The sequence below is a fragment of the Mercenaria mercenaria genome, chromosome 12 (genome assembly GCF_021730395.1).
Source record: "Mercenaria mercenaria strain notata chromosome 12, MADL_Memer_1, whole genome shotgun sequence".
In the NCBI taxonomy this organism is placed as follows: domain Eukaryota; kingdom Metazoa; phylum Mollusca; class Bivalvia; order Venerida; family Veneridae; genus Mercenaria; species Mercenaria mercenaria.
In genome coordinates this window covers 65,348,907-65,361,844 of record NC_069372.1, presented here as the reverse complement: position 1 = coordinate 65,361,844, position 12,938 = coordinate 65,348,907, and the positions used below count along the sequence as shown (strand labels likewise).

The window sequence follows — 12,938 nt, the reverse complement described above, 5'->3', positions numbered from 1 at the left end:
TTCTATATGTCATATTCAATCCGAGCTTCTCATCTGCAATAAAGCGTTTGTTCAGAAGAGGATGTAGGCACAGCCGCTCTGATCATGAATCCAATAATGGTCAGTTTCAACCGGAATATCACAGTAAGTCTAGAGTGACCATGAACAGGACTCGAGTTTAACTAGGTGAACATTACATTGAAGCTAAGGTTAGTTACACCATGAGGGATCAAACTTGGTCGTATGGCGATATTCCAGTTTTCCAACGTACGTTATTAACAGGATCTTAGGCGAGGACGGAAACCTTTAATTAGCGTTTTTAAGCAAGAGGAACTTACTACAGTATGAGGAAATGGCTTTAATCCACCACCCGCTTCGTGACCGCCTCGTGTAACCTGGCTATGATAATATGCGATTAAAATCATTTTGAAGTAAAGTACAACAAATTGATTAATTGTCAATGTGATAGTGTGACGAATTGTATGTTTCAACTACATTTTATTTTCGCAAACTATTTTTTTCTGCGGTCGAAATTATATTTGAATAGAATATATTAAAGATATTTTGTATAAACCGCACCTTGCATTAATTTTGATGACTGTATTTAAGCATTCTGTATCCTTTTTTATTAAGCCTAACATGCACATTATTACCACCCTCACTTTAAAACACAAAAGCAGGTAACCAGTTCTTGTCCCGACGGGTTGGTATTACGACAGGATTTCTAAAAGTACAACGAACTGAGTTAAGTTGTACCATGCTGTCTGTGCAGTGAGCTACAGGCAAGCCGAGAACCAGCTAATAGATATCGCTTCAATGCCTTGGTATTAGTACTCGACACTGAAACACGGTAACACTGAAATCTAAATCTGCCTGGATATATCCGCTTAAAGAAAATTATCTAATTCAAAACCAAGTTTTGTGATATCAAAGGTTGTTACTGTTTTGTTTTTATTTGGCAAAAGAATTTATTTGCTTTATGACGGTATGTCTTGTACTGTTCAAAATTAAGCCACAACCGTACATCTTTCAGTTTTAATTATATTGAGCATTTACAAAAAGCTGATCACGACTGTAAGTATAACAAGTTCAATCTTTAATGCACGCTTAATTTGTTTATAATATTTATACATAAGCTCAAAACACAAATAATTTCATTTATAATCTTGATTTTCACCTACCTAACAGCAAATCTACGCTCCTGTATAAATATTTTTTCCTGGCTGCACCGTCAGTTTAAAGGACATTTTATAGAGAAAAACTATAGTTACAAACAGTAATCTCCCTTTTTTGAGTGACGCCATTTACACACAGAAAAATGTCTCGTTCTCTCGCGAACGTTAATTCACTTATTGGATGTACGTACGCATTAAGACAGAAGGTTAGGGTGAAATAAATTAGGTTTAAACTGGTATGAGTGTTATCAGCTCAGATTAAGCAATGATTAAGAGTTTTTACAACCATTTTGTGATAAGTTATTGTGATAGATATTGGTTTGGAGTATCTATCATACAAAGGGCGATGTCTATCCGGTTATTTGATGGGAAAGAACACGCAGAGCTTTATGCTCAGTACAGACCTACATATCCTTCGGCAGTATATACAACAATAGAAGAATATTATAACGAACACAAAGGTGCATTGTGTAATACCGAGCTTGCAGTTGATGTAGGATGCGGAAATGGTCAGAGTACCGTCCCTTTGTGCAAACTTTTTAAACGGGTAATCGGATATGACGTTAGTGAGCAACAGATTTCCTCTGCACCAAAAGGCATTGCAAATCTGACATTTAAAGTGGGATCAGGTGAAGATTTAGGGTTTTTAAAGGACAATGAAGTCGACTTGATTACAATTGCTCAAGCTTTACATTGGATGGACTTGGAAAACTTTTATAGTGAAGTTAGACGAGTTGTTAAGCCAGGTGGAGTTTTTGCAGCGTACGGATACGGCAACAATGTTGTGGACAAAGTGAATGCTCAGGATGTTGTGAATGAGGTATGTCTATTAACGGTTATTACAAGTAAGTAATGATATTTGTTTCATGACGATGTAAACATCGCATATATATATAATTACTATAATATATATGTATGCACACACAAACTCACTCTACTTTGTGATTTGAGCTTACTTTGTTATTATATTCAGGGCAGCGTTGAAACTTACCTTGAAAAGTCAGTGAAAAAATGAAATTTTAGAAAAGTCGGGGAAAAATCTGGGTCGATGTTTAAAATGATAAGTGGCTATGGCAGTCTTCAAGCAGTTTTTATAAGTGTTTCCAAACACATTTTGGTGTACTAACACATTTTGGTGTACTAAGTAGTAATTGTGTATAAACAGTAATTTAATTGTGTTTGAATCAATTTCGTTTTTATGTTAACTTTGAAATTTTAGTATTTGTTAATGAAAGTTTGTTATATATCTGAAACAAAATAAATATAAAAGAGTGATTTGACACCTATAGGGGAGGAGGAGGCCGAAAAACTATGGTCAGGGAAAAGTCAGTGAAAAGTTAGGGAATTTCATTTTCTTAACAAGTCGAAACCCTGCAGAGAGATCCTAAAACAACTTAAATTGCAGAGCTCCAGATAAGATTTTAGGTTAAAGGGTAGTTTACCCCCTAATTTTTTTTTCAAATGGTACTTTACTCCTTGATTTTTTTTTCAAAGGGTATTTTAAAATTTCTAAATGGTTTTTCAGTTTTCAAAATCATTCAAAGGGTAATAACTATTTATTATATCATATTATCAAAATCATAAAACTCTTGGTACATACCTCTAGTTTCACTTGCAGTTTTATGTACAAAGCACTGTACTTTCTGTGCCTTGGCAAATAATGTTTTTCTTACAGTTAACATATACATAGCACTACCTGTGCATTAGCCAATAATGTTGTTAAACATGACACTCCTTGTGTAGTGAATGAACTGTTATATAACTTTAAAAGTAACAATTTAACAACTAATGCTTGTCACTGAATTTAGTCAGTTTTTACTACATTTAAAGTTAAGGGCATATTTTTGCCATTTTGTCTCTAGGTTTGTACTCCTGGCGAAGCCTACTCTTCCTTCTCTTTTTCTTTGCTTCCCACAGTATTACTGCACGTCTAGGCTCATACGAGATGAAAGGAATTTGGCTCATTTGGATTGAAATAAGATTGTCAAGGTTCTCATCTTTCAGAGAGGCTCTGAATTTGTTTTTTAAGCGGTTTTGAGTGCTAAAGCTCCTCTCACACTCAACACTTGTAATAGCTATACAAAGACCTATCCTACACAGTTTTGAAAACTCCACAAGTCCCTTGTCAGAATGTATCTGTATAACCCTTTGACAAACAGCTTTAGCTGACAATCCTTTATAGCATCCTGTTAACATTCCTTTTAACTTTGGCCACTCTTGCACTAATTTGTCCCTATCCAGCAACTTGTCAACAACATTCTTATTTTCTTCCTGTAATCCACACTCAAAATTTCCATGAATAACAGTAACTGTCTTTTCATCACCATAGAACATTCCTAGGGCTTCCACAGCATCTTCACTTTCATTTGGTCTTGAACTATTTACAATGGATGGTTCCAAGACAAGACTGAAATAATTCAATATTGTACTATCTTCTTTTCTAAACCTCTGCTTTATATTTTTCTGTAAACAAGACACATAGCTTTCTCGCAGTCGTTGAAGCTCATTTTCAGTACTGTCTTTGTACCGTAACAATTTTTCTCCATTTAAAGTAGCATATTTCTTTCCATCAGTATCAGTTTCAATGGTAATGCACGCTTTCATCTCTGCCAGGCAGGTCCCATCATTTGACTTGAAATGTTCCAGTTTACCTAAAGTTCCATCTATCAGGGCTTCAACTTCACTGAAAACAATACTTTGTTTTTGTAGCTGCAAGCTTAGGTCAGCCAACTCCTGATGAATATCCAGCATAAAAGCTACAAGAAGAACAGTTTTGTAGTCGGTGAAGTATTTAAACAAACCAATTGAGGTTGTGTTATTTTCAGACTCACCAATGCTTGAAAGAGTTGCACATACAGAGTTATAACTATCATACACTGCAGCAACTGCATTTCTTAGACCAAGCCATCGAATACTATGTGGTTCTTTGATGGTCAGCTGTGGTTCTTCAAGCAGGTCTTGCATCTTCTTCAACTTAGTTGTTCGATTACTGGATGCACTCATAAAATTATAAAGTGAATTAAACTTATCCCTAAACTTTTCAAGTACTTTGTCCTTCTTGATCGAGTCAGACACTGCCAAATTTAAACGGTGAGCAATACAGTGAGTTTGTATTAAGAAAGGGGAATATTTGGACTTTAACTGGACTCCTACACCTGTCTTCTTACCCATCATTGTTGCAGCTCCGTCAGTTGCTAATGAAACCATTTTTGATGCGTCAATTTGGAGCTCATTCAGGTAGTTTATAAGAGCTGCTACAACAGTGTGTGCTTTTCCATCTTCCAGACCAATGTTCCCTAAGAATTCTGTTACTGGCTCACCTTTGTTGACATACCTTACACAAATTGAGAGATGCTTTTGCACAGTCAAATCAGTGCTTTCGTCTATCATAATAGCATAGAAATCTGATTCCCGGATGTGTTCAATCAAATCCCTTTTGATAATAGTACAAATATATTTCTGAATTTCTGAGAGTGTATCCCAACTAAGGTTTCGATATGTGATGGAAGCCCCATTCAACCTTTGTAACTCAAGCAAAGAATTCACTTTTACAGTTGGCAGTTCCTCTGATGCAGCATAGAAAACTGTTCTAAACAATATCAAGTCTTCTTTATCTACTGGCATTCCTAAATCAATATCACTAGTGTCTAATTCATCACCTTTTTGTTCGTCTGTTTGTTTAATTTTGTGTTCGGCATTAATGTGTTCAGTGGACGTGCTATGTCTATCAATGCTATTTTTCTGAATATTTGTCGACCCTTCATTCGCCCAGATAGATCTAACTTTTTGTTTTTTGCAAACACTACATCTTAATATCACTTCGTCACCACTACGGTCTATCAAAAGCCAGTGATATTTTAATTGCCAGCCGGTCAGTGTTTTTTCAGACACATCTGCATGATGCCTCAACTTTTTCTCGGCTTTTTCAACACTTGAACATAATACATCATAAATTACGGATTTAGCAATCCTAAGAGCGTCTTCTGATTCATCTCGTTTCACATAATTCAATATACTTGACGAAGAAGAAGCAAATATTTCTTTACGATACCGTCCTCGCTTGGCACGAGACGCCATTTTTGTTTGTTGTATACTCGATTACAATATGGATGTGCTTGATTTACGATAAAATTGGAATACGCACTCTAATCGAGTAAAATACGTATCCCGATTTTTCAATGCGTAACGGTACGCTTAGGATTAATTTTTAATGCGTTTTTCGTAAATTTTAAAACGTATTTACGCAAATACGCATCTTATCTGGAGCTCTGAAATTGTATACTAAATTCCAAGGGACAATTTAATATTTAAAGGGGTTACGTTCTCTGCGTTATATGTTGCAAGTACTTGAATGTTTGGTCGCCAGATACACAGTTTGAGTATGGTTTTATCTTACTTTAAAGTTATGTTATAGCATTTGATATTTCAGTTCTACAGAGACCTTTTAGGAACATATTGGGATAAGCAAAGGAAACATATTGATGAACATTATCGTCGCATGAGTCATCCATTTACAGACTGGAAAAGGTATTCAATGTGAATGTTGACATACGCAAATCTAACAAAAATGTTATGTATATTTAAAATTGTCATTTACCTAAAGGTCGGTGTACATATGCGCTGAAACCGAACTGAAAACTTGCTCGAATCGAAATCATAATTGGTTTACTGAATTCCGTTCGAAAAGCTAAAAAAGATAACGCTTTTCAGCGTGTTTGTCGATTTATACATTTTCTCCATGATATTCAGAATACCAGCTAACGCGAGTTTTTATATACACGCCGAAACTGAAACGAATACATCCACGCATTGAAATGAACAACAGAAATGTTGCTTTTCAGCTTTTAACTCGCCTTTATCTATTCTAATAGCCATTTCACATTTATGCCGAAACCACCGAACCGAAACAACAATGAACCGAACCGAAAACATGCCCGATTTAATTTCTAGGTTAGGTCACCGAATTTACTCGAAAAAAGTACAACACTTTTTGAAAATGAAGGACTTAAATCGTCCAAAATTATCGTGTAATTCCGAAACAAGTTTGTGGCGTTCTCCAAAATTCATTTTCTGATTAAAAGTCAGATGTATATATCAATTTATTTTCCGACGGCTCCTTCGACGCGTTTGTTTGATTAAATACCACAGCAAACACATCATCTTCTAAATCAGTTCTCTTGTATTTCTGTGTATTTTGCTATGCTTCTACACATTTTTACCAAGACATTGGGTCCAATTCGGCTGTATGTAAAAGATCTTGCCGATTCTGAAATGACAAAAACAAAGACTTAGGCTTGGACTCGTTTCCGGCTCGGTGTACGTGCAGGTCTTCTTCTTCTTCTTGGTGTTCACGTACGTGTATGTGAAACGGCAAGAACTATTCTCATATTTCAAACTGCAGAGTAGAAGAACGACTCGTTCACTTTGACCCACCATGTCCACTCTTTTAGATGCAGAGTATTTTCTAGTGTGGAGAAATTCAGAAATTGTCACGTGCCTTTTAGATGCTATTTTCGTGGTACCAAGGGAAAATGACGACAGGAAAGAAAAGAAAGATGACGCCACTATTATTTCCTGTTTACTTAGTAAACTTTTTCTTTGCAAATATTAGTTCATACAGGAAATCACCTCCCTAGTTCTTGTTGACTTTAAAGTCCATCTTGTTTCCGGTACATGTTACCTTCACTTTTGACTAATTCTTTTGTCGCAGTACATCATCATTCGTAATAAGAATTTCCTGTACAAGAACCCTCAGATAATTTCTCGAGCAAATCATTTATAACTATTTGCAATACAGATTTAAGACGGCAATGACTTGGTAATTTCATCAAATATTTGGGAAGCACAAAAATGTTTTACGCATCCAATGATTGGCGGTAGCTGTTTACTTTAGGGTTAAACATAAATAGTTTCGAAGTGGCTGAAATTTGTTTCTGTAGGTAGCGCTCAGTAACCCACTGTTGTTCTGAAAATAAAATAAAGCGAGAATAGCAGCAAGAAGCTCATAAGCAAAGTGAATCACATTGCTATCGTTCAGTTATTCTAGCAATAAGTTTTTCTTATACACACACTGTTGTTTTATGTTACAGTAACTAATATCATTATGATTATGTTACTTTTACTTTCATTGTAGCTGAAACGCCGCAAATTATACCTGCAGTAAAGGAATGGAACTGTTTAAGGGTCTTTACTAGAATCAATATTTTATGAAAATATTGAAATCAGAAAAAACATGTATTTTTTCCTTCTATTTTTATGGCATTTTACAGGGTAGAAAATGATGACATTGCTATTCGGCGACAGATGCCTGTGGAAGCGTACATAGGATACCTGTCTACTTGGTCTGCCTGGCGGAGTTACCTTAAGAAACACCCAGGGTCAGACGCTTTAGAAAAAGTGAAGGAAAAGTAAGTCTACGAGAAATTTTAGATGATGCTGCAAAATGCAGTTAAGTTCAGTTGGATTTTTAAAATTTCAGGTCGAGAATATTATTGTCGGAAAGTACATTTGTGACGGGTCTAGTGCCAATAGTGGTTAAGTTTATCAAGTTCGAACAACTTTCCTCTCACAACTGACTTCAGCTCTCACCAGTGATCAAATTATTTCAGTGTTTTGAAACTCACTAGGTTACTTGTGGAATTTCGTAGTTCTCCCGAGGTGCTAGTCCGTGTCAAAAGTAATAGCCATACGGAAACATAGTTTCCTCTACCATCAAAAATTCCCCTAGAACATCTACGAGTACTATTTCCTTTCGCACAGGAAACTAACCACATGCTGTTTTGATTCCATGCTGTGTACAGTTGGCGAACGATAATAAAAATGGCGCAAAAATGTAAGGCGAGTCTAAGAAAGATAATTTAGGTTGGTCAGTTATCACAGTAAATTATATAGGCATTCTTATGATACTTGTCAAATAAAACATTTACTTGAATGGTGAATAGCTCAGATGGTTAAGCTGTCGGATTCAAAAGCAGTACGAAAAATAGCACGAGTTTGAAACTCGATTATTTTCTTAGGAAATGTTTTATGTAGCCCTGCTTTATTTTTGTTTTATTTCAGTTTGATTTTCAGTTTGGTATGAGTTGTTTCGTTAACCATTTCTGAAATTTTTGTGAGTTTATTTCATCATGGTAATCTCCGCTGCGTGATTTCGATTTAAAAACTAATCCGGCACCTTTAATGAAGCCAGCTTCAGATCCGGCATGTACAATGATGGTTCGATCGTCCTTATTAAATAGAACAGCGAGAACATCATCTTCCGACTGCCAACATTTCGAAGCCGTATTTGCTGCGTGCACAAACGTTTCGCCCGTATATATGATAGGGCGTCCGAGGTCCCTGAATGCCTTCATTTTCCGTAAATACTGCGCCCGAAGAAAAACAATATCAGACCGTTCCATCAATTGCTTCTTGATCGACCCGACACATTTCCAAGAGAACCCTAGTTCCTTAAGTATTCGCCTTAAGGTATTAGATCACTAATAGTAATGTTTACAATATGGCCTTTGCTTGGTATATTCTGAAAGGTTACCGTGTTTTGCACTATTTTGCAATTTTCAAACAACTTTTACCGTGCCGTTTTTTATAAATTTTGTATAACTTATGATATCTCCTCAAGCTCAAGTAGAGCCAAATTTCAAAGTGATAGCCACTATCCAAAACGTTTGCAGAGAACTCATTTTACCATCAATTTTAATAAAAGAAACATCAAACTGTTGGTAAACAATTATAAAACACAAAATAAAAATGTCAATATCATTTTTTCTATGGTGCCTCAACTAAACGGATTTAATGAGACAGAATTCATACTTCAGCATTGAAAAAATAAGGTGGAATGCTGTGTTTCTGTTTTGAATTTTGCTTACTCCATTTAAAAATAACCTTACGGCAGACGTAAAACCTACCTAAATTTCTTCTACAATATATAATCTAAGAATGAAAGCAAAATAGAGACCTTTCACCGCATGTAACTCAATATTTTTAAAGATGTGTAACTCTACCCCATCTGTTTAAGTACTAAATTCACTTTGAACACCAAGAAATCGCTTATAAGGTTCATCTTTTTCCATTTTTAGCTCGACTATTCGAAGAATAAGTAGAGCTATCCTACTCACCACGGCGTCGGCGTCGGCGTTGGCGTCGGTGTCGGCGTCGGCGTCACACCTTGGGTTAAGTTTTTCGTACCAGTCCACATTTTGACAAAGTCTTTTGAGATAAAGCTTTGAAACTTTCAACACTTGTTTACCATCATCATGGCCAGTTATAGGCAAGAGCACATAACTCCATCAAGGATTTTGGCTGAATTATGGCCCCTTTTGACTTAGAAATCATGGTTAAGATTTTCGTACCAGTTCATATTTTGACAAAGTCTTTTGAGATAAAGCTTTGAAACTTTCAGCACTTGTTTACCATCACCATGTCCAGTTATAGGCAAGAGCACATAACTCCATCAAGGATTTTGGCTGAATTATGGCCCTTTTTGACTTAGAAATCTGGGTTAATATTTCGTACCAGTCCACATCTTGACAAAACCTTTTGAGATAAAGCTTTGAAACTTTCAACACTTGTTTACCATCACCATGTCCAGTTATAGGCAAGAGCACATAACTCCACCAAGGATTTTGGCTGAATTATGGCCCTTTTTGACTTAGAAATCTGGGTTAATATTTCGTACCAGTTCATATTTTGACAAAGTCTTTTGAGATAAAGCTTTGAAACTTTCAACACCTGTTTACCATCACCATGTCCAGTTATAGGCAACAGTACATAACTCCATCAAGAATTTTGGCTGAATTATGGCCCTTTTTGACTTAGAAATCTTGGTTAAGTTTTTCGTACCAGTTCATATTTTTTGTAAAGTGTTTGACATATGGCTTTGAAACTTTTATCAATTGTTTAGTATAATAGTCTCTATCTGTAGGAAAGAGAACATAACTCTGTCATCTATTTTGGCTGAATTATGGCCCATTTTGGACTTTGAAATTGGTTCTGTTTTCATACAAGTCCATGTTTTGTCAAAACTATTTGACATATGGCTTTTAAACTTTGAACACTTGTTTATCCTTATGATTTCCATCTGTAGGCAAGAGTACATAACTATTTTGACTGAATTATGGCCCTTTTTGGACTTTGAAATTGGCTCATATATTGCCATTTAGTGCAAGACTTATCGAAATCAAAGTAATACAGGAACATTGTTTGTCTAATCTATTTATTTCTTTTGTCTGAATATCCGTGGAAATATTTCGACACCATTCTTCAATCAATTCTTCGAATAGTCGAGCGCGCTGTCATCAGACAGCTCTTGTTGTACAAGAAATCAATAATAAGTCTTGAAAGAAGTAAAAACTTACTAGAAAAAAGGAAAATAAGGAAAAAAATTGGTCCCAGTTTGGCTTATACCTACGCCCCCCTAAGAATTGTAATAAAAGTAGGTTTATGGTAGGAATTGAATACTCTTCAAAAAGGAGGTTCTCTATTAGTGATCTAATACCTTAAATGATACCCGACGCCAAGATAACTTATTTTTTCTTTTAGCACATCCGCTAAGCGTTCGGCTGTTGGAATCCCGTGTATGCTGTATTACCGTATCATTTTCAGTGGAAAAACTGGTATTGTAGCAATGGTGAAAAAAAAGTAAAAAATGTTTACTTAAAGGCGTACGCTAGAATTCCCTGTATATGAGATGGGCGAAAATTTTCCCAATAACAGAATTTCTTTAAACTTTGGATATTGAAGGACAATCATCTAAGAAACAAAAAAATGCAATAAAAATCATAGGTCACCGGATTCGAAAAAGAGTTATCTGCCCTTAAAAACGTCATTTTTTGGGGAAACGCCGTTCTCAAGGGCAGATAACTCTTTTTCGATACCGGTGACCTATGATTTTTATTGCATTTTTTTGTTTCTTAGATGATTGTCCTTCAATATCCAAAGTTTGAAGAAATTCTGTTATTGGGAAAATTTTCGCACCAAATTCTAGCATACGTCCTTAATACAGTATCGAACTCCGGACCTCGGGTATTACACCTAGTGGCCGAACGCATTGCGCTAATACACTACTTCGTTCATCGAGTCTCAGTTTGAGATACTAATCCATATCGTCTATGCGTGATTTACCTAAACTGGTAAATAATACGGTCGTCTGCGTTTGTTTACAAATACCAAATTATCGTTCGATTACTGTACGATGTTCTCGGGCTTATTCTTATTACATTGAAACAATTGCAACCCTTAAAGCTAATCGCCGACAGTTTGAGTGAAAAAATTTAGCACGTTCATTTCCACCAAGCTTTACGTAGAATGTATGTATGACATTGAAAAATGATAGAGTGAGTGACAATAAATGTTAGATATTGGTAAAAAATCAGGAAGACTAGTGAATTTCCCCCATTTCTATAAAAGCGTTGCCATGGTTTACTTCCTTCGATACAATATGTTTTGTGATTTTTAAGGGAAAAACATGTGTCAATAAGTTTGTATCAAATGTCATTTCGCAGTACCCACATTTTATGAAACTTTGAGAGAGAAAAACGCCAAAAATGTATGATCGAGTCACTTTAAATGAAACACATACTCCTTGCTCAGCTGAGCGAGCTTCAGTATCTCAACATTTAGTTTTATGCTTGCTTCAAGAGAATTTTTTGTTTATTGCCTAAATTCAATTGTGCATGATTGTGCATCTTTTCATTTAAGTCCGCTGTCTGATTTCCTTGGCTACGTAATACTTGTAATGCTGTGTCGCGGAATTAGCAACACAACCTGTGTATGATAGATTAAATCTTGCAAATCTACTAAATTATTAAGTGTTAGGCGTTTTGTTGTTAATTTGATCATATTTTTATGCAACATTTTAGATATAAGATTTTAAAAAGTACTCATTCGCATACTCCTGCTTGCTATTTTTATTCGATATTTTTTCTACCTTATATTTTGTTTGCTTTGTTTGCACATTTTTCAGAATAGAGGTAGTCTACAAAGGGAGCGATATTTCGGTACAATGGCCTGTTTTCATGCTGATTGGAAGGAAATAGGTTGCACGTCCAGCTTCGATATAACAAGCTGTTTCGCACGTGCACTTTATCTCAGAGCTCATCGCTGTCATCTATATTTCGTGCAGAATTAAATGTTTTCACGGTTAAAACAAGTCTTTAATAAGAAGACATTTCACACATATCACTTTACCAATTTCTTTATTTTAATGGGGTCTGAGAAATGCAAAACTATAATAGAGTATTAGACTTTAATAAAATCAGACATAACTCTGTCAGAACTGTGCCAAGTAAATCAGGTTTTATACAATACAATATACATGACAAAACTGTCAGCTTAGGAAAACAGTAAATTATGTTGTTGTTTGCTTTTGCGGGTGTCTCCTTGGTCAATAAATAAGCCAGTTTTTTTTTCTGTATCGGTAATGAACTGTCTGACTTCGTTAATCTTAACTTTATCTATAACCCCATTTGAGTGCGCTTCGAAATTATCTGTAATATCAATGTATTTGCCATGATAATATATATAGCCTTGAACTTCTTGAAACGGTGGGATTTAATATGACAACTAAATCAGATAAGTTGGGTTGTTGAAGTTTTGAAAGGGCATTGTAGTAAAATTAATACATGTATACATACATGTACATTCGCGAGAATATCTTGCTATGATAGGTACGGTCTGTATAAGTCGGAAAGGAACAATTTTCATTGTAGCACAAAATACATATACAATATATGTTTAATGTTTTTCCTTTGAATAATATAACTTGTTCTATTCTTGATTTCCTTTACG

The 12,938-nt window shown here is 35.4% G+C and overlaps 1 protein-coding gene across 1 annotated transcript; it reads left to right on the top strand.

The window, feature by feature from the left end:
- Positions 1 to 1,258: 1,258 nt before the first annotated feature.
- LOC123535328 (putative methyltransferase DDB_G0268948) lies at positions 1,259 to 12,580 on the top strand. Its single transcript, XM_045317942.2, has 4 exons — positions 1,259 to 1,974; positions 5,584 to 5,681; positions 7,424 to 7,561; positions 12,115 to 12,580. Exons 1-4 carry the CDS (start codon positions 1,420 to 1,422, stop codon positions 12,185 to 12,187), a joined length of 864 nt encoding a protein of 287 aa, XP_045173877.2. The 5' UTR covers positions 1,259 to 1,419; the 3' UTR covers positions 12,188 to 12,580.
- Positions 12,581 to 12,938: the final 358 nt, after the last annotated feature.

Coding starts and splice junctions, on each gene's coding strand:
- LOC123535328 (XM_045317942.2), top strand. CDS start 1,420: ATGATTAAGAGTTTTTACAACCATTTTGTGATAAGTTATTGTGATAGA. Junction 5,682..7,423: donor CCATTTACAGACTGGAAAAG/GTATTCAATGTG, acceptor GGCATTTTACAG/GGTAGAAAATGATGACATTG. Junction 7,562..12,114: donor TTAGAAAAAGTGAAGGAAAA/GTAAGTCTACGA, acceptor CACATTTTTCAG/AATAGAGGTAGTCTACAAAG.